We start from the raw sequence: 21,153 nt of genomic DNA on the forward strand, positions 1-21,153 counted from the left end.
CTTGTGGGGTATCCTCGATCCCTCTGGGTCTCACAGGCTTTTCTTTTTTCTTTTTTTTTCTTTTGTTTGTTTTGTTTTGTTTGTTTGTTTTATTAATTTATTCATATTATATCTCAGTTGTTAGCCCATCCCTTGTATCCTCCCATTCCTCCCTTTCTCCCACTTTCCCCCTACTCCCCTCTCCTATGTCTGTGTCTGAGGGGGACCTCTTCCCCCTGTATATGCTCATAGGGTATCAAGTCTCTCCTTGGTGACCTATTATCCGTCCTCTGAGTGCCACCAGGCGTCTCCATCCAAAGGACATGGTCAAATATGGGGCACCAGAGTTTGTGTGAAAGTCAGATCTCCTTCTCCACTCAACAGTGGAGAATGTCCTGTCCATCGGCTAGTCTGGGTAGGGGTTCGAGGTTTACTGCCTATATTTCCCTTGGCTGTTGCCATAGTTTGCGGAGGACCCCAGGGCCCAGACTCGCCTGTAGTTTTCCAGGACCCTCTGGATCCTTTTATTTCCTCATTCTCCCTGGCTTCTCACACCTAAAGTCTCAATAGGATGTCCTCCCCTCTTACCCACTTTCCTGGTAGGTACAGTTTTTCATGGGGACGTACACCTTGGACTAGTGTCTCGATATAAGTGAGTATATACCATTTAGCTCTTTTTGCTTCTGTGTGAACTCACTCATTATGACAATTTCTATTTCAATCCATTCGTCCACAAATTTTGGAAATTCCTTTTTTTTTAATAGCTGAGTAGTATTCCATAGTGTAGATGTACCACAGTTTCTTTATCCATTCTTCTACTGAGGGACACGTAGGTTGTTTCCATGTTCTGGCTATTATGAATAAGGCAGCTATGAACATGGTTGAACATATGTCCCTGTTGTGTGCTGGAGCATCTTCTGGGTATATTGCAAGGAGTGGAATAGCTGGGTCTTGAGGAAGCCCTATTCCCATTTTTCTGAGAAAGCGCCAGATAGCTTTCCAAAGTGGTTGTACTAGTTTGCATTCCCACCATCAATGAAGGAGTGTTCCTCTTTCTCCACACCCTCACCAGCATGCGGTGTCAGTTCTCACAGGCTTTTCTTTTAGAGTATTTAAACTTTGTAAGTTTGTGGGTGTGTGGCAGTGAACACCTATGATCTAGAGTAAGCCAACAGATATATCTGTCTTTCTACGGTCTAACCTAAGATTTTGGATAGACTTGAGGTGACCAATTGCTTGAAAGCCTTTATCCTAAATCAGCTCATATGTGACTGCAAGTGGAGACACACATCCTGAAAAACTTAACATCCTCAATTGAATTCTCTTTAGCAAACAAGAAGGCTCTGTGACTATAAGTGTGTGCAAATTCCTGCAAGGAGGCATTCCAGGAGATACTAGGGCCTTGGATCCTAACAGGAAATCAGGTTTTCCCAGTATTTGAGAAGGCAGCTGAGTGGCGACTTTGACATTATCTTGGAGTCAGTCAATTCCATCTGCAACAAGATGGAAGAGTGAAGGCGGAAGTTCTGAGTCAGGATGGCCTCTTCCCTACCCTCATCCCCTAGTCCAGATGGGAATTTCCAGTCTGTCAATAGGAGACAGCCAGGACACTGTAGTTTGTTCAAGGAGTGACTGTACTCAGTAGTGGAATCCACACCTTACCCATGGCTCAGGACCCGATTGCTCCCAATTTCCTCCTTCCTTAAATCATAAACCATATGCTTTCTGAGCAAGCCAGGAGCTCCATGTACCTATGAGGTGGGTGCTGCTCTGTTCACCATCATGTGATCTAGTCATCAGTCACAGAACTGGATACAGATACAGAAAAAGATGGCTAGAATCAGCCTGTTAGCTACTGTAGCAGGGGAAGGCCCAGGAGCCAAGAGTCACCTGCTTCATTCTGGGACCCATCCACGTACCAATTCAGAAACTGCCATTTTCAGAAAATGGCCTAGAGTTGGACCCAGGGTACAATTACAATCTGATCACAGAAAGACCATTTTTTCCCACTCAAACTAAGGCACCAGCCAAGGACAATACAGGCGGTAAACCTTAAACCCCTACCCAGATCTAGCCAATGGACAGAACATTCTCCACAGTAGAATGGAGAGTGGGATATTACTTTCTCACATACTCTGGTGCCTCACCTTTGACCATGTCCCCTGGAGGGGGAGACCTGGTGGCACTCAGAGGAAGGACAGCAGGTTACCAAGAAGAGACTTGATACCCTATGAACATATACAGGGGGAGGTAATCCCCCTCAGGAACAGTCATAGGGGAGGGGAATAAGGGGAAAATGGAAGGGAGGGAAGAATGGGAGGATACAAGGGATGGGATAACCATTGAGAAGAATAAATTAATAAAGGAAAAAAAAGACCATTTTTTTAATACTGGGGAGTCACTCACAGTTTTACATCAGCTCTTAAAGGTGTGGGCAACTCTCCTTCTCTGACTCTGCCCTCCACAGCACACGGAGCTTGTCTCATAGACTCCGGTCAGCTCTGCCCCACAACTGATGCTGTCCTTGGCAGTCATTCTGCAGTCCTGACATATCCTGAAGCTTTTAAGACACCCAAGCCACTGCCACATGGGGGAACTTACAGAGTACCATATTCAGCTACCAGCACAACTGGCCATCCCTGGCCTGCTCTGGACCATAGCCTCTGCATGCTGACTCTAAGGAAATGATTCCCAGAAGAGTCATCACAAGGACACTGGTCTCTTATAATCACAGCTGACTGGTTCTTCAGCACCAACAGACCAGAACTTATTGCCCCAGTAAAGCAAAGGTTTCACTTTAGTGGCTGTGCTCTCTACTTAATCACAGGCAATTCTTCATCCCAGATGACCATAACAATGGATGACATGAATGGCTCTATAGTCTTTAGGAGACTCTCAAACTTTCCTCTGAAACTCCACACAGCCAGGCCTACCAGCCCATTACTACTAACCACAGCAAAGTGGCAAGGTTGTTCCTCCCTCATAGGTTTGCCACTTGTGCCCACCACATTCCATAGACTCTGGGGCGAAAGGATTGATGAGCAGGCTAAAGGCCTCCGGAGGAGACAGTTTCTGGCATACTTGTGGCCTGTCTATGAGTCTATTGTCATCCAAATGAAACAGGTTCCTGTGTCCTTTTGGTCTAGGCCAGCATTTATGTCACTGTGACCTTCATCCACTCTGCCTGGCTTTCAACAGAAACTAGCTATTGGTATCCACCTCTCCTATTACATCCTACCAGACAACTGTGAGGCCAAAGGTTTAAGGCTACAACAAGCAACACCCATAGAACCAGATGTCACACCCTCCCAACCTTAATGTGAGAGAACCTAAAAAAAATGAATTAGTCAGGTGTTCACAGCACAGCACTATGACTTTCTGTACCTAATGTCCCCCTTTGTTGCCTCTGGAAGCTTCACGGAAAGTGATTTCTTTATTAACAATACTTGATAGAAGTTGGCAAGTGGTTGGGAAACACAGAGGCCTGCGCCAACAAGAAGCCAGTCCATCTGACTCTCAATCAGAGCAGAATCTGATCAGAGATGAGGAGACATTCTACCTCTAATGAATATTTCCAGGAAAGGCCACTTTGTAAATATTCCGGTTCATGTTTAGGTCAGGCACTCCTTTTTAAGGCCTGTGGATAAAAGATCCACACCATTTTTAAGACAGCAGAAAATATATTAGAACATCTTCAAAACCTTCTGTCTCCCTCTCCAGAGCATCCTCTGGAGAGCTGCCGAGATGGGCATGGACACTGTGTCCTCTCCTTTCTCATCCGTGCCCATGAAAACAGGAGAGGCCTGGTCAGAATATTGCTTTACATGACTATTACTGCCCTGTGACTGTAATAAACTCCTAATCTTATCTTGCTTATCTAATCTCCACCATTCAAAAAAGCCTCTGGAGTAAATGTGCCCTTTGACCCCTTTCCTCAAATATATAAGCAACCAGGATAAGTGCTGAGAGTGAGTAATTACCACATGCACTTGTATGTACCTACTCGTGGAGAATATAGGGTGACCTTTCATCTAAGCCTGTTTATGTCATAGCAAGAGGAAAGTGAAAATAAAAGTGGCCATGCCCAGGGTACACTGGGAAAGGATCGAAACCAGAGGGAGGAAAAACTAGAGAACAACAGGTGAGGAGATGCTGGGCAGAAAGAAGAGGCTTCCACACTCAGCAAAGCCCTCATTTTCCTCAGTCAAGCAGGATGATCCTCCTGTGATGACTTCAGCTAGTACTGTCAGAACATTGTCTGGTACCTGGCCCATGGATGCACAGATTCAGTTTCAGGGACAGAACCCAGCACCTCTTACCTGTTTAGGAAAGCTTTTTTACCCCTGAGTCCCACCCACAGCCACACTGTCTGCATTCCCTCACCCCATCATTTTGGAAATCCTCAGAGGCCAGCATCTCCTAACAGTCTCCAGCTGAGTGCTTTGCAGATACAGCAGGGACAATGGAGAGCCCAAGATGGAGAAGGAGTGTGCATATAGAGGGATTTGTCCTCCTAAGGGAGATTCCTGCTTCGGATTTCACATATGGTAACAACTCTTTGAGGCAGAACCTTCATACATCTCCTCTTGAGTGCTGCAAGGAAGAGCAAGAACAAGCTTCTAGTAGCCGTGTAGGTTCTACATAAACAGCTGGAGCTCTCCACTAGTGCCAACCCTCAAGGAAGCTGCCCTGTTCAGAGACAGAAGTTTCCCATCTAGCTCATTCATAGCCGCCTCCATTTAAGTTTGTGCCATCTTGAACTCAGAGCAAGCTTGGTATCACTTCCTTTGCTCTACATAGGAAGACCCGTAGGGGTTTGCCTGGATGCGAGAATGGCTCAAGAAACAAAGATGAACAAGTCTTCCCTCCCCTGACACAGTCTATCCCCAGATGTGCACACCTAGCTAGTTACAGTTGAAGGCTCCGGTGTCAGTAAGGAAGCTTCCAGGCAGAGGAATGGCCTTCTACTTGGTTCTTGCCTGGGTGTGTTGAGCGGAAGTGTGTGATCCTGTACTTCCTCTCAGGAAAGATGATTGATTCCTTTAAGGCATGTTCTTAGGGTCCAGTTTGTCCTTTCTCTTAAGTTAGGGATGGCAGCCTAAGCTTCCACCTTGGTTCTCAAGAGAGAAACTCTCCAGCCTTGACAGATCAAATCACCCTGCACTGCTTTATCAGACCCAAGATCACTCTGCCCCTACTCCCAGCGGGGATGGGGATGGGGGCTGACTGAGCTTCCCACCCTGATACTAAAGGGTGGAACGTCCCCTTGATCAGAAATGGCCCCCGGGGTTCTGAATAGGTCATGGCCACTTCCCAGTCATTCTCCAAGATTTTCAGTCAGGCGTACAACTTTGAGTAGCAGTCTGTTTAAACACCAGGTGAGGACCCAGGAAACGTCATGGAGTGGAAGAGGCAGTGAAGACAGTTTCTAGGGGGTTTACTGAGTTCATTCCTTGGCAAGAACAAAGAATTGAGTGGCCAGGAAAGGCAGGCCAGGAGACCAGGCTACAGAGAAAAGAAAATTAACAGAATTTATGCATCTGTGATAGGAAAAGTCAAATGTTGAAAGTCCTCTACACAATGCCTTGGGTTTTTTTTTTAAAGGCTTTTGATTCCTTCCCCCCTTCTCTATTGGCCCTGTCTAGATACCTGCCCAGATGCCTTCCAGCTGTTTCCCCTAACAAAATCTCTGGGAACAAGAAGCAGCAATCCAGGACTCCTGCTTTTGTTTTCCTGATCTACCTGTGTCCTTCTAACTCTTCTTTACTCAAGACAACAGCTGGTTGACTTATGGACAATGACCAAATGGATTCCTTCTCTAGGCTGTTACAAAAGAAGTCACTGTCACACACCCTCCCTGCACTCCATTTAACTATGAGTTTCTTTTATTTTGTTCAGGGCTGCCCAGCTTCACCTGTGGCTGGGAATCTGGCTCCAATCTTCACAGGAAGCCTGGGTTGAACTCAGGTCATCACTCTTGGCCGTCAGCCAATTGAACCACTTTGCTGGCCCTCAGCTACTGCTTCGTGATTAGATTACTTGGTCCATTGACATTTAAAGTTATCCTAGGTAAAGTTAAATCTATGTCTGCAACCTTACTTTTTGCTTTTCATAATTGACATCTCTTTTGTTTTTCTTTTTCTTTGTTGCTTTGACATAAGTGAATATTTTTTTAGTATAATATTTTGATTTTTTTTTGTAGTGAGAACAAGATACTATATACCCCAGGCTAGCTTTCAGCTGTGTAGCATATGATGAATTTGCACTTCTGATCCTCCAACCTCCGTTTGTGGTGTTGGGAATCAAACGCACAGCTTTGTGCATGCTGGGAAGCACTCTACCAACTAAGCTATATACCTAGCGCCCCTTTAAAATTACTATTAAAGTACTTTAGTTGTTTTTAGTGGTTTCTATATGGCTTAAGACATATTAATTAATCAACAAGACAGTGCTTCAGATTTTTAGTAATGACATTTGTACTGAGACGTAAATGCCTTATTCCTAACCATCTCTTCTCTCTCTTCCCAAGTTTGGGGTATCCACTGGCATAGACTATACATCGAACCATATACCATTATAATTATTATTCTACATAAATTTTAAGTGCCCATTTTAAAACTTAAATTATAATCCTATTATTTTCTATTTGCTCCTCCCTCCAACCACTCCCATGTAACCATCTTCTCTCTCAAATTAATATCCTATCATTAATTATTATTGTTATGTTCATTTATAAATATATAAATACACTCTGTTGGGTCTGTTTAGTATTGCTTGTATGTACATATTTTCAGGGATGACCATTTATATTACTGAATACCCTGTTAGGGGGCTCATCCCTGGGGAAGACTCAATCTCCCTCTCTCACAATCCTTAATTGTCTTTAGCTCCTCATCTAGGGGTGATTACCCATTCCTGTAGGTATAAGGTTATTATGTAACTCAAATACCCTCCTCCAGTGTCTGGTAATTCTTGTTCTAAGAATCTCTTACCTCAATGTTCTTTAAACACACTGCTCCCCAAATATTCCCCTGACATGTCAATAAAGCAGTTTATAGCTCATCATTGAGGAAGAGAGAGAATCTGGCTAGACGTCCTGACAGGTAGGGGAGGAGGCATTAGAAGAGGAAGTAGGGGATTCAGCCATTAGTAGAGGTGCAAGAGAGATGAAGAAGACTCAGCTGGAGCGAAGAAAGAACTAAAAAGCAAGTAACTGGGGGATTTTGGCAAATATGGAGTCAGGATAACATAAAGGGTTAAGAACAGATTTAAACGGCTCACGATTGTGTTGTAAAGCCTCATAAATGAATATATAAGTGTCTCAATTACTTGCGTGATAACAGGTTAAGACATAAACTAAGAGAAACAAACGGTTATATAAAAATGATTCTAATACTTTCTACATTGTGTCTATTAATATTATACTTCTTTAGGTATTGATAAGTCAGACTTTCTGTTTTTTTTGTTTTTGTTTTTGGTTTTTTTGGTTCTTAGACTTTTTCCATCCTGTCTTCCATGATGCTCCCTGAGGATTAAGTATGGGGGTTGTTTTTATGTGTATCACTTGGGCTGGATACCTGATGATCAGTTGTTCTCTGCTTATTGACAAACTGTGGCGTCCTGTAATGGACTCCATCTGCTGCCAAGAGCTTCTTTGATGAAGGATGAAAGATACACTTCCTGTTGGTATAAAGATGACGATTTAGAATTTAGTTAGCAAGTGTTTCGCTTGGTAGAGCAGTAGTAGTAGGTTGTCCTCCAAGATCCATGACCTCGATAGCCTCACATATTAGGCTAGGGTCTAAGTTATGGTTTCTGTAACTGGAGTAAAACAGTATGGCTAAATGCAACTTAGGGAGGGAAGGGCTTATTTCATCTATAATCCTTAGGTCACTTTCTGTCACTGAGGGAAATCATGGCAGGAATTTAAGGCAAGAATCAATGGGCAGGCCATGGAGGAGTGCTGCTTACTCATCATGGCTTGTTCAGCCTGCTTTCTCATCCTACCCAGGAACACCTGTGTACCAGTGGCCCTGCTCACAGTGGGCTGGACCCTCTCACATCAGCCATTACTCATGGAAATGCCCAATGATTATCAATGGGCCAATCTGGTGGAGGCAATTCCTCACATGAGATTCCATCTTCCCAGATATGTCTAGGTTTGTGTCAAGTTGACAAAAAGTAACCAGCACCACTAGGTTTGTGGTACCAGGCATGATTTTACTCCTCTTGACTGGACATGAAGTTCAATAGCCTTCACCCCATAAAGATTTAAGGGATATCTTTTCCTGCTGGTCACGGCTATAGTTGGTAGGCATCTCTGATGAGTAGGAATCCTGACTGCTTCCCTCCATTGGCAGCACACACAGTAGTTTCTAGTACTATGAAAGCTGTTCCCAGGAAAGAGGCTTTCAGCACAGGCCCAGCTTGGTGTCTGCAAGTCCTGTGTCTGAAGTACATGGTGTCCTCAGCAATAGGACTCGCCTTCACATTCTGGAAGTCGGCAAAGGGCAATAGCAGTAGGCTACACTGTTTTGGGAGTCTCCTGCACTACGACCAATGACTTGAAAGGAGTTTTCTCATGTCTAATACTGGGGAGTTTGTTCCTCTATAACACTTGTGGGAGCATTGTCAACCCAAATGGGATAACTTCACTTAAACTCTGTTCATATGTATGCATATACACTTATGTGCATTATATGCAATATGGTTAAATGTAATATTTTCTTCTGTATTGAACTTCCTCCCCTCTCCCCAATGAAAGACCATCCCCCTTTTTCTCATTACCCTCTGTATATCATCCTTATCATCTCCATAGCACTTTTCTCCCCTCCCCCATCCACAGCCATTTTTTCCTTTACTTGTTTTGTGGTTACTCCATGTAAAATAAACACATCTGAAGGCTTAGAGTTAGGAACCACAGATGAGAAAGAGCATGTGGTATTTTGTGGGGGGTGGGTGGGTAAGGGGGATGGCATCTGGGTTACCTCCCTTATATTTGCATTTACCTGTCAATTTCATGATTTCTTTCTTCCTTACAGCTGAATAATATCCCATAGTGCATACATATCACAATTTCATTATCAATTCATCAATTGAAGGACATTTAGGTTGTTTCCATTTCCTAGTTGTGAATCGAGCAGCAATGTATGTGTCTAAACATGTATCTGTGGAGTCAGATGTTAAATCCTTTGGGCCTTTGCCAAGGAGCAGTATAGCTGGGTCATATAGTAGATTTTTGAGAGTTCTTGGTGTTGATTTCCTGAGTGACTGTACCAGTTTTGATAACATTTATCTAATTGACAATGATAATGAAATTTAAAAGTACTTCATAGCCATTTTTTATTTTCTTGAGAATTTTCTGTTCAGATTTCTGGCTCATTTTTCATTGGAGCATTTAAAAGAGACAAGGATGCCCACTCTCCCCGCTCGTATTGACTACACTGATCCAATTCTTAGCTCTAACAATTAGACACATTAAAGACTATTATAAAAATAGTAAGGGAAGTCAAACTATCCTTATTTGCACATGACTTGCCGTTATTACTAAAATATTGTGTAGAATCTGCTAGAATACTCTTTATCTAAATAACAGTTATAATAAAGTTGCAGCATCATTACAAAAATCAATATAAAAAGGAGTAACCTTTGTATATGCCAGCAATGAAATCTCAGAGGAAAAAACAGGGAACATATCTCATCCATAGTAGTTCTAAGAAAAATAAAGTATCTGGGAATAAAGTTAGCCAAAAATAAAAGGTCTACACTGAAAATTCAAGGCATTAAAAAAAAAACACAGAATGCAATAGATAACAGAAATACTTTCCATGCATATGGATGGCATTATTAGTATTGTGGAAATGGCTGGACAACCAAAAATAATCTACAGGTTCAATGAAATACACATTATACTTCCGTTCTTCCATATAGTGCTGTACTTCCTGGATTGAGAAAAAAAATCCACAACTTGGGGGCTGGAGAGATGGCTCAGAGGTTACGAGTGCTGGCTGCTCTTTCAGAGGTCCTGAGTTCAATTCCTAGCAACCACATAGTGGCTCACAACCATCTATAATGTTATCGATTGCCCTCTTCTGGCTGCATGCTTATACACAGGCAGAACACTGTATATGTAATAAACAAATCTTTTTTAAAAATCCACAACTTCACACATAACCAAAAAGACCATGAGAAGTGAAAGTCATCCTAAGGAGGGGGAAAAACAGGTGGAGGTATTACAGTACCCTACCTCAAATTAAACTACAGACCCACAAGGAAAAAGACAGTCTGATACTGAACAGATCAAGGGTTTGTAAATAAACTGGCAAAATAGGGAATTACGTCAAGGGTGACAAAGTCATGCAGTGGAAAATGGAGTCCAGTCAACAAACAGTGTTGGCCATCTGAAGAAGAACAGAATTAGATCCATACTGTCATCTTGTACAAAAATCAACTCAAAGTGGACTATAAGAACTTAATTAAAAAAGAAACCCAAACTCTGAGACTGCTGGGGATGTAAGCAATACTTTTCAAGATCGTACGGTGGCCAAGACCATTCTAAGTAGAACTCCAAGAGTACAGTAACCAGCCCCATGATTAATGGGTGGACCACAGGGGATTTTTAAACGTTTCTGTACAACAAAACAGTCCACCAACTAGTAGAAAATCTATACCAGCTGTACTTAGAACAGGAGACTAATAGCTAGAATTTACAAAGAACTACAAAATTAACACTGAGGAAACAAAATTGACAACCAACAAATAGACTAATGAAATGAACGGATAATTCTCAAGAGAAGGAACACAAATGGCCCACAAATACACTTTTGAAGTTTCCAACACACTTAGTCACCAGGGAAAAACTAATTACAAATATTCAGGGATACCATGCACCCTCATCAGAATGGAGCAGATGTGGGGACAGAGGAACCCCGTTCACTGCTGGAGTGAGTGAAAATTAATCCAGCCATTATGCAAAGCAGCTTGCAAGTTTCTCACATTACTACAAGTAAATTACCAGATGACACAACTATTCCATTCCTGTGCACACAATGAAAGAACTCCATAATTCTACAGAGATATTTGTACATCCAGATTTACTTTTGCCCTAGTCATGAAGGCCAGGAAATAGAACCAGCCTAGATGTCTATCACATATGAACAGATAATGAAACTGTGCTTCATATCCATAGGAGAGTATTATTCAGCTGTAAAGTAAATAAAATTAGTAAAAAAATAATTGATGGACCTAAAAGAATAGTGTTAAGGAAGGTGAACCAAACTCAGAAAGAAATGTTTTCCCTAACACGTGGGCCCTGGCCTATAGTGTATTCATCTACATAAACAGGTCTAAGTGTAAGTAAAGTCTAAACACATAAGGGATCAAAAAAGGGAAGTATGTGATGGAGTACAGGTAAAATGAAACATTAAAATGGATAGACCTAATTTTTCTCGTTTTAACTATATATATTTTCTCTGATATATAATTTCAAATTGCTGTGGCCTGAGGCATAAGTATCTACATTAGCATTCCAAAATACAGCATGTGCTACTGATTTCTAACAGTGACTGTGAAAGTTGTACTTTCCCTTAATTCCACTGACCAGTAGGAATTATCCATGACTAGTCATTGAATATATTTGTCATACTATCACATGTAAAAAAAAAGGTAACTTTAAAAAGTGTTCTGTGACTTGAATGTAAGACCCTACTGCTGAAGGTTGCATGCATTTTGGACACGGGAACTAGAGGACTCTAGCTGGAACTGACCTCTCATCTAATCGCAAAGTATTGCCAAGGGAAGATTTAAGGAAAGTCATACCTGGTACTATAATCCCAGCCAATGATCTGTTGGTGGCGAGGTCATGGACCATAAAGGAGGATCCACTACTGCCACATGCTCAGAACCCTGTACCCAGCTGCGCTGTAAACATCCCTCCTTACATGCAGAGATAAGTGTTTTCTCACCCCTTTAAAAGAAGCTTCTGTTTGCTGCAGATGGAGACCACTTCATAAAGCTACAATTGGTTGGAATGCAGAGAACAACTGACTCTGGGGCACACATTCCTAGTTGGCACATCTACAACACACATGCTACATCAAGAGAGATTGTGGAAGAGAGGGTGGAAAGACTGTAAGAGCCAGGGGACCATGACGTCTGATATGTGATAATATCCTTTATATGGGACAGGGAAGCTTCGCCCTTCAAATCTCAGCAATGTGGTTGCCTCAGTGCGACCTGCACAATGACACCAGCATGGACAGGGGACTCTTACAGGGCCCCACGTCTACATGAAGAACTACAGGCAGTTAACGGCCGCTAAGAGATGCAGAGTCAGCCTTCCCCAGGGAGAAGTCCCTGATAGGTGGTCTTCCCTAAGTATAAACACATACGGCAACACTGAATACATTCAGCAGGTTATGTTTGTGTGTGTAATTCTTTTAGAGGTCATGATACTGAGAGGGAAGTAGAGGGGAAGGAGGGAGGATGTGGGGGTAGAAATGATATAAATATAATACTCAGATATGTAATTAAAAAAAAAAGACAATGAAATAAAGTAAAAAATGTTCTGGGGTAAGGGTTTTGTAACTTAGGTTTTTCATTTCTTATTCTGCTTAAAATTACATCAAATCACGCTATTATGCTATTTAATGTGCAAACTGTATTTTAATAATAAAATATTTTTAAAAATAAAAACTAAGTAAGAAGGGGAGTTCCCTGTATATGTATGAGCACATGTATGAGCACATGTGTGTGTGCAAGAATGTAAAACTGAGCCCCAAGGACACTTTGGTAATGCCACATGAAGGAGTATACAAGTGTTGATGCAGTGACAAGGCACGGAGACAGGTGAGGTGTGGCTCAGAGAGGGGCAAGAGGAACTGTTGCACACTGTGTTCCATTTCCTGAGCAGCAACAGTGGCTGCACAACAGTCTTCAGCTTGCAGTGATGCCTTGAACTGTGCCTTGTGTTACCTTCCCTTTTAATGAAAAGGCAGGTAACAAACGCTCTCATACTAACTGGTAAATACTTAACTTGTTACTGGTAATGTCAGAGTTAAGAGAGCGTATGGAAATGAGATGAACAAGTGGAACAAACATGTACAGGAACATGTAGCTAAACAGTTACTGAATCACAGTCTATAATTTCATGGGCTCAAAAAGACTGGGAATTTGCAGATCCCTAAGTGGTAAGACTTTTTATGGGGCTGTGCAGATGTAAGACCCAGACATCTGCATCTTTATCATGTTTCTCAGAAGGCTCTGATGCCCAGATTACATATCCCTGAGCCAAAGAGCATAAGTGACTGGAACTAAAATGTTCCAGAAATGGTATAAGAGCCATATCATATGACCCTAAGCCTTCTACACCTACAGCCCAAAGTCCCCAACCAAGAAAGATAATAGTAAGTACTATTAATATGTTTTAAAACACATTATTTTTATGATCATTGTTTTTTTAACCCGACACAGACTTCGATCCTCTCATACAGCTTTAACATATTTATTAGTTACCAAATAAGAGCAGACTATAAATCCAAACTATTATAGTGCCACTCATCTACTTGATTGCCTCTCTTACTGCTATTTTAATACAGGATCCAAACCAGCCTTGAGCTGTAATTCTGCTTCTGCCTGCCAAGTGCCAGGATTACTAGGATATGTCACCACGCCTGGCTTATGAATAGCAGTTTTCACCAGGATGAAGAATATATTAGTGACATCTCAGCAGTGTCGAGAATTCAGGTCTCCCTTTTTAAATCAGTAAATCTGACTGGATTTTCTGCCCATGATTGCGAGTTGATGAGCTCAATTTTTGACACATAATGTCCTTAGTTTTCAGTGTAATTTATTTTATGTACATCAAAATACCCGTGAAGAAAACAAAAGAACACTGGATATGTTGATCAAAGTGCCCATATTTAATAGGAGTACAGCCAATAGTATCTTAAAGGGGAAATTAAGAATACTTTTTAAGAAATAGCAATTTTAGGTAGGCAATTGTGAGGAAGATAATAATCATACAAGCCATCGCAACATGATTCTTCCATAGTCCCCAAGGTGACAGATCGATGCCTTGGCTTATCAAGTAGTCATCACCAGTACATCTAAAATTTAAAATACACAAAATTAATTAACTTCATTCCTAGAACCTGTCAAATATTATTGAATGTATTCAGCATTTCTTTGCTACAGAAACCTATTACTTAGCCAAACGAAGACTTTCTCATATAATTTATTAGATATTGTGCTAAACTTATACCTAGTTAAGTTTTAGTAATTCCCACAATAATCTAGAAGAGTATAACTGTTAAATAGTTTAACACCTTTGGCCAAGTTAGCATAGTCGCTCTATGAACTGAGTCTCTTGCCTCCTCAGATTCACCAATTTTAAGCTTATCATGCTGCTGCCTACAAAGGGCAGAAACACTGATCAAGTGCCTCTAAGGTGAAGACCTCAGCTGCAGCTCTGCCAGATTCAGTCCTTCACTAGTAGCTTTGCTCACCTACAAAGGGAAGGAAACAGGTCAGAACTCTACACCTGGCGAGAGGGGAGCCAGGGCTTCCAGCCAGAGTCATGTCTGTCAGCTCTCCCTCTGCAGACACTCAGCTAGAAGACACTGTGACAGCCTGAGACAGCAAGCAGCGCTGAGAAGGACAGAGAGGCCCTGGCAGGAGTCCACTGGATGTGGCTGCTGCTCCAGTGCATGGTGGGATGCAGCAGCTGCCAACACAGCCGGTCTTCTCTTCGCTTTAAGAGGTCTCTCCTTGCAAGGATGAACCTTACTTGAGCCTGTAGCCCACCATGGCTCCTCCTCCTCTGGTACTACTTTTCTTGTCCACTCCCTGCTGAGGAGCAGTCAGGGACTTTGTGTTAGAAAGATGCCACACTCAGACAGAACCAAAATGAAGTGAGCATGCACAGAAAAGCTCTCAAGGGAAAACCTCTCTTCAGAACTTTCCCTGTCATCCTATTGCCAGCAATTGTTTCCTTGACTGAACATTCAGAAGAGATGTGGTAGACCAGCATTCATTTTGTTCATTAATTTCTGTATTAAAAATGAAATCATTACTAATTACTATAAAAATTATTAGCTCTTTAAAATAAAGACATCTAATTTATTAGAATGTGAACTCTACTTTAATTCTTGCAATAATGTATCTTTTTATAGGGAGAGCTTCAGTTTTGTTTAAACACACACACACACACACACACACACACACACTCACACGGCATGTGCTCGTGCACACACAGAGAACACACACAGACTTAGACACACAGACACACAGACACACACACACACTCACATATAGCATGCGCTTGTGTGCACACACACACAGACAGAGACACCACACACAGACTTAGACATACACACACACACACACACACACACACACACACACACACACACACACAGTCTTGGGTTCCATGATGTTCCCGATGTGGTGAGGCAGATAGAGGTGACAGTGTCACAGTGATCAGTGACCCCCTTCTTGCTCTCACTGTCCGTGTGTTTATAAGTGTCTTGCTCTCTGCGCTCTGGGTTATCATCCAGTCCAGTCCAGAGACCACACGTCCCTTCTAAGCTAGCAAAGCAGCGCATTTGTAACCCAGCAGTTCTGAAAAAAATTCAAACCCACACTAAAAAAAATAATAACCAAGAGCCAGGTATGGTGGCACACATTTCCCAGACAGCACTCTGGGAAACAGAAAGAGGTCAATCTCTGTTTTACAAAGTGAGTCCAGGATAGCCAAGGAAACCATGTCTCATAACAAAACAAAACAAAAATAAATACATAAGTAAAAAAGAAACGGTAGAGAAAGAAAAAATTAACAAAGGGGACTTTTAAAATGTCTCAATCAACACACAGAAATATCGCATGGCTTTGTCTGTAATATATTACAGGAGTTATTCACTGTGTTTACATAAATTAGTGTATGAAGCCTCCCTTCACAGACTGGAAAATTAAGGCTCAAAAGTTTGACTCATGGCCCCTCTCAGCCCAGCAGCCCTTTACAGCTCAGCGCAGTGCTGTGAGACTCACACACACCCTGACACTGAACACAGCTTACATTGTGTAGCTGCTATCACAGGTGCTGTTGGCAGTTGTATTGAGTCCTGGGCAGAAGTCTTGTCCCGAGAATTCATTATGCTGCAAAGCCTAGAACACACACAAGATCAGAGCAGTGTTAACAGTGTTAATTCCAAAATGTTTCCAAAGAATTGTCACAATTTCATGCACAATTTTACTTTGTTTCTTTTTCTAGAGGTATGCTGAGCTTCTTATGCACAGTCTTTCTTTTTAAAAGTAAAATAGCTGAAGTTTTTTTCCCCCTGGCAATCAAGAAACTTAGGGTTGGCATGTTGCTTCCAACTGGCAGAGAAGGAAGACCAGCAACTACCCCATGGCACCTGCTTCATGATTTTATAACTCATAAAATCTATAATTAAAATGATATAATGGTGCTCAGTGAATATTTTGATTTATAGTGGCAATCTTGTCTATAATTATGAAAATCAGAAACATCATTATACTGAATTAAGACACAGCTGCTTCCTTTGTATTTGATTAGTTGCTAAAGCCAACATGGTTGCTGAGTATAGCAGTCCATTTCTCTTCGGATCTCTGTTTCAATATAAACTGCGTATTATAATCCCCTATCCTCATTAATTTCCTTACTGAACCAAAACAAATACTTTTCATCAATTAATCAACCTTTCTCCTTTAAGTGATTTCTCTCTACTCTTCATGTCCCTCCAATAATGGAGGGAAACCCCAGATGACCCTTTGACACCCCAATAACAAAAACTGATAGAAAATTATCACTTGCTGTTTCTGGAAGGAAACCAAATGAAACATGTTCACACTTGTGGCTGAGGGCATGACACAATTAGCCTTTATTCCATGGTTCCTAGCTCAGGAACCCAGTTACAATGACGAGAAATGACAACTTACCGAGAAGCCATATCGAGGAATGCTGAAGTACTGAAGCCAGGACAGCCAAGGCCCAATGGTCTTGAGATTCACCAAAAGACCCGAAAAAAGCTGTAAGATTTAAAACCTGTGAGTCAGAACCTGTCCAGTGACTTCATAACTCTAGTCAAGACCTTCTGCAAGGGCCCTACAAGTGGACAAGCGTGATGGTATATGCCTGTACTGAAACCTAGGGAGGCTGAGGCAGAGGGACCATGGGTTCAAAAATACCTACCATGACTATCTCAAAATCAAATCAAATCAAAACAAACAGAAACAACTCCCCCACAGATAACCTGCATCTGCTAAACATCTCTGCTAAGACCAAGGTGGCATTACTTATTTGTTTTACCCACCAATAGTCTTGCTTGGCATGCAAGTACTTCAGCAGTGGCATTGATGGCATTAAACGGAGGATAATACATGTAAATTAATATTACAGATTCAAGTTATTTGAAGATTCTTAATGGTTTAAAATATTTCTTCAACTTCCTGTGTAAGTGCAGTGGAAGATCAAGAAAAAACCAAAATCATCCCTTGGTCTCTCAAGGGTATATGTTGGGTCCAGGCCTCCAACACACAAACACTGCAGATACACAATTCTCTTATTTTTACGATGGCACGGTACTTTAATATAACCCTCACACAGCCTTTATCCTTTACTTTTTAATACTTATTCATTTTTATTTTGTATGCATTAGTGTTTTTGCCTGCATGTATGTAAGTATACCGTGTTCATGCCTGATACCCATGGATGACAGAAAAGGTATTAGATACCCTGGAGTTGGAATTACCAACAGATGTGATCCTCCATGTGGGCGCTGGGGAATCAAACCTAGATCCTCAGAAACAGCAGCCAGTGCTTTTAACTGCAAAGCCATCTCTCTAGCCCAGCCTTTATACTCTAAATAGCTACCTCACAAATGCTCAAAGATCACCTGCAAAGTGATTCAAACATCTAGCACAACACAAATGCTAAGTGAACAGTCGCTGTACTCTATTATTTATGAATAAAGTAATGAACAGATGAGAGAGGGGATCTTCATGTAGTCCCGGCTGGTCTAGAATTTCTGATATAGAGCCGGCTAGCCTTTAACTTGCTATAATCCTCTGGTTTCTGCCTCTGAAAAGTTAGGATTTCAGGTATATGCTGCCTTTACTGGAATACATTGTTCTTTAAGAAATGATGACATGAGGGAAAAGTGACACACACACACAAGAAAAAAAAATACACTTTTTTCTTAGTTGAATCTTTTGATATGGATGTGTGGGCAGACTATACTGATGACTGCAATTATGTCACTCACATGTGCCCCCTCTAATAACTCTGGAAATATAGACCACACTAGAACAATTCAGAGCAAACTTGTTGCTGTACATCCAGACACGATTTGTTACTTACAACAGTTTACATTCTACAGCCATGGCTTTAGGAATAAGCTTAGGTTCAGAATGTAGGTATAAAATAACCTCCAAATTAGAACTCTTAAGAGCATGATGTGGTGATCTGCACTAGAAAATATTGCTAGTAAACCTACCCATGGTGCTAGAGATGGCTCAGCAGTCAGGAGAACTTACTGCTTTAGCAGAGGACCTGAGTTGGGTTCACAGAACTCATATTAGATGGCTCACAAACACCTAAATCTCTAGCTCCAGAGTATCTGGCATGGTCTTCTGGCCTTTGAGGGAACACATACATGCACATAATTTAAAAATAAAAATAAATCTTACGGAAAAAAAAAAAAGACTGCCTCCAAAGCAGAATCACTGTGGAGATGCCAGGAATTGAGTGTTCGAGGAGAAAACTACGGAGAATGAGGATTTCATGGAACGTGTTCTATCTCACTAAGAAAGCTGGGATATGCATGACATGACAATGCTGCTGGGCTGCGCGCCCATGTACTGACTGTATGACACACCATCTCTGAGCGAAATATATATATATATATATATATATATATATATATATATATATGAAATACATATACAAACAAGGCAAGAGGTGTCTTCTCAGAGGAGCACTCACCATCATAAATACAAATGAGATTGTCATCAGCAGTGTGGCCACAGACACCACACTTTGGCCTGCTGCTATGGCCAGGGCCATGGAACTAGCTGTGTAAGCCACCATGATAAGGGTGAACATCATGATGAAAAAAGCCTCCACCTCCTTTTTCAATCCTAAGAAAGAAAAGAGGTAGAAGTAGTCAGTGCAGCTATGTCTATTTGGTTGGTTAGTTTGTTGTGCAAATAACACTGTAGAAATGATCATCAGAATTAATGAGAAAAGGTCACCCATTATCCAAGTACTCTGGGTCACTGTTTTACTCTGCATTAAGTCCATCAACTAACAATTTCCTTTTCCACGCTTATTTTAAGAGCACTATTGCAGATAAAATGTGGCTTTCTTTACATGTAACCAAGAATAATTCTGAGCTCTAACTTATTGCCTTCTCCCACCACAGGAAACCCACCACATAAAACACTCGTTTACCCAGACATCTCCGTGCTGGGGGTTGGTCTGGTGCTATGTATTCCGATGCCAGTTACCATCCCCAAGATCTAACTGTCACTCAGATATGCATATTCTCACGTACACATGCCCATGCTTTGTAAACCTTGCTCTACCTATTTAAAATTGATTGGTTAATAAAAAAAAGGCCAAAAGGGAGGGGCAAAATGAAGGTCCGGGGACTTGGACAGAGGAGGATCTTGGGAGAGAGAAGACAGGTGCAGGAAGAGAAAGAAGAAGCAGAACTGCCATGACATCAGAAAGACCCATGTGGGCCAGAAGGAAGAACTCTGAAGTTCTGCATGGAAAGAGGCGGCCCCGATGAACAGCTTAAGTGAGTATTTTGGGGTTATGGACGGGAAAGAGCCCAGGTAGAAATGATTGAAGCAGATGGCTTGGGATGGGGGCTGGGAGATAACAGAATGTAGTTTAGGGGGTTAATATCTGCCCAGGCCAAGGTAAAATACAACTGGTGTCTATGTCTTTAATTGATTGTAATAGTGGGTTAAATAATACCACCGTAATAATTACAGGTGTTCAATAATAAACATTATTAGATATTATTATATTTACAATGTATCTCCATGTCTCTAAGTGGTTGCTGTAATTATGTAGTAAAGAAACATGGCTCACAGTTACATGACCTCAAGGTTATGTATATAGAATATAGAAAGGAGGGGAGGGTTCTTCTAGCTCTGTCTCCCCAAACATAAAAAAATAGAGCAAAGGTCTAAAACTACTTTATAAACTATAATGACATAATAATTTGTTTGTGACTATATATATATACACACACACACACACACACATATATATATATATATCATACAATCTGATGATTTTGAAACAGTGACAGGAAAATAGATCAGCAATCTAAGGGTCTAGATCCCATGCCATATTTTTTATGATAAACTATATATATATAATAGAAGTTTTAAGCTCCATGAGTGGTTCTCATATAATAGTGCCTTGTAAATATAGAATTATCATATGTATGTGGACATGTATTAGTGAAAAATATGGAAAATTTTATGCACCTATTCTAATGTCAAAGCCTGGGCATAATATAAAAATAATCTGTCTCTATAAATCCTTTTTTTTTCTTTAGTAAATAAATAAATCCCCAAACTCAACATGGTTTTCTTATTAGAGAATACATAACACAGTAATATATACTTAATAAAAATTCTAGATATCTTCATAGACACACAGAAAAAGGTAAATAAAAATATACACAGAGAAATTAGCTTCCCTTCATATCCAAAACTAAAGGCACTTCCGTTTGGCCTGTTACTCACCTAACATGAAGTATAATATACAAGTATATATAATGCTTGGCAACAACCTCATGGGTAGTAAATCAGAGATCAGCTTTCCAAAGAAGTACGAAGAGACTCTGTAATATCCACTGATATACTCATGTCTACAAGAACAGAGAGCACAGATCCCAGGTTAGTCTGAGGGCACAGAACAGATGATGTGTAGCTGCTGCACCACTAGAGATCTGGTAGGGCAGCACCCCACATACTCCAGGCTGAACCCCATGCCTTCCACCTGAGGTGTCAGCTCCAGGAAGCTCCCAGCTCTTCACCCTTTCGTCTCACAGCACTCTGGGGAGACAGAGTCCATGCGTCCTGTTCTGCTCAGAGACTGCTGCTCTGACGTTGGGCCCTTCTGGAGAACTGGAC

The 21,153-nt window shown here is 41.3% G+C and overlaps 1 protein-coding gene across 7 annotated transcripts in view; it reads right to left on the reverse strand.

Moving 5' to 3' along the window:
* Positions 1-13,877: 13,877 nt before the first annotated feature.
* Positions 13,878-21,153, reverse strand: part of LOC311600067 (broad substrate specificity ATP-binding cassette transporter ABCG2) — a 110,392-nt gene continuing 103,116 nt past the window's right edge. For all 7 annotated transcript variants that reach the window (XM_084786329.1, XM_084786325.1, XM_084786330.1 and 4 more), the window contains 5 exons: positions 20,764-20,888; positions 18,980-19,134; positions 16,936-17,025; positions 16,052-16,140; positions 13,878-14,084 (listed from right to left, as the gene is read on the reverse strand). In XM_084786329.1, coding sequence (XP_084642455.1) covers positions 13,937-14,084; positions 16,052-16,140; positions 16,936-17,025; positions 18,980-19,134; positions 20,764-20,888 — 607 coding nt within the window. In that variant the 3' untranslated portion in view covers positions 13,878-13,936. The remainder of the gene's footprint in view (positions 14,085-16,051; positions 16,141-16,935; positions 17,026-18,979; positions 19,135-20,763; positions 20,889-21,153) is intronic.

The sequence above is a fragment of the Acomys minous genome (assembly GCF_964271855.1).
Source record: "Acomys minous genome assembly, chromosome: 6".
Lineage (NCBI taxonomy): Eukaryota > Metazoa > Chordata > Mammalia > Rodentia > Muridae > Acomys > Acomys minous.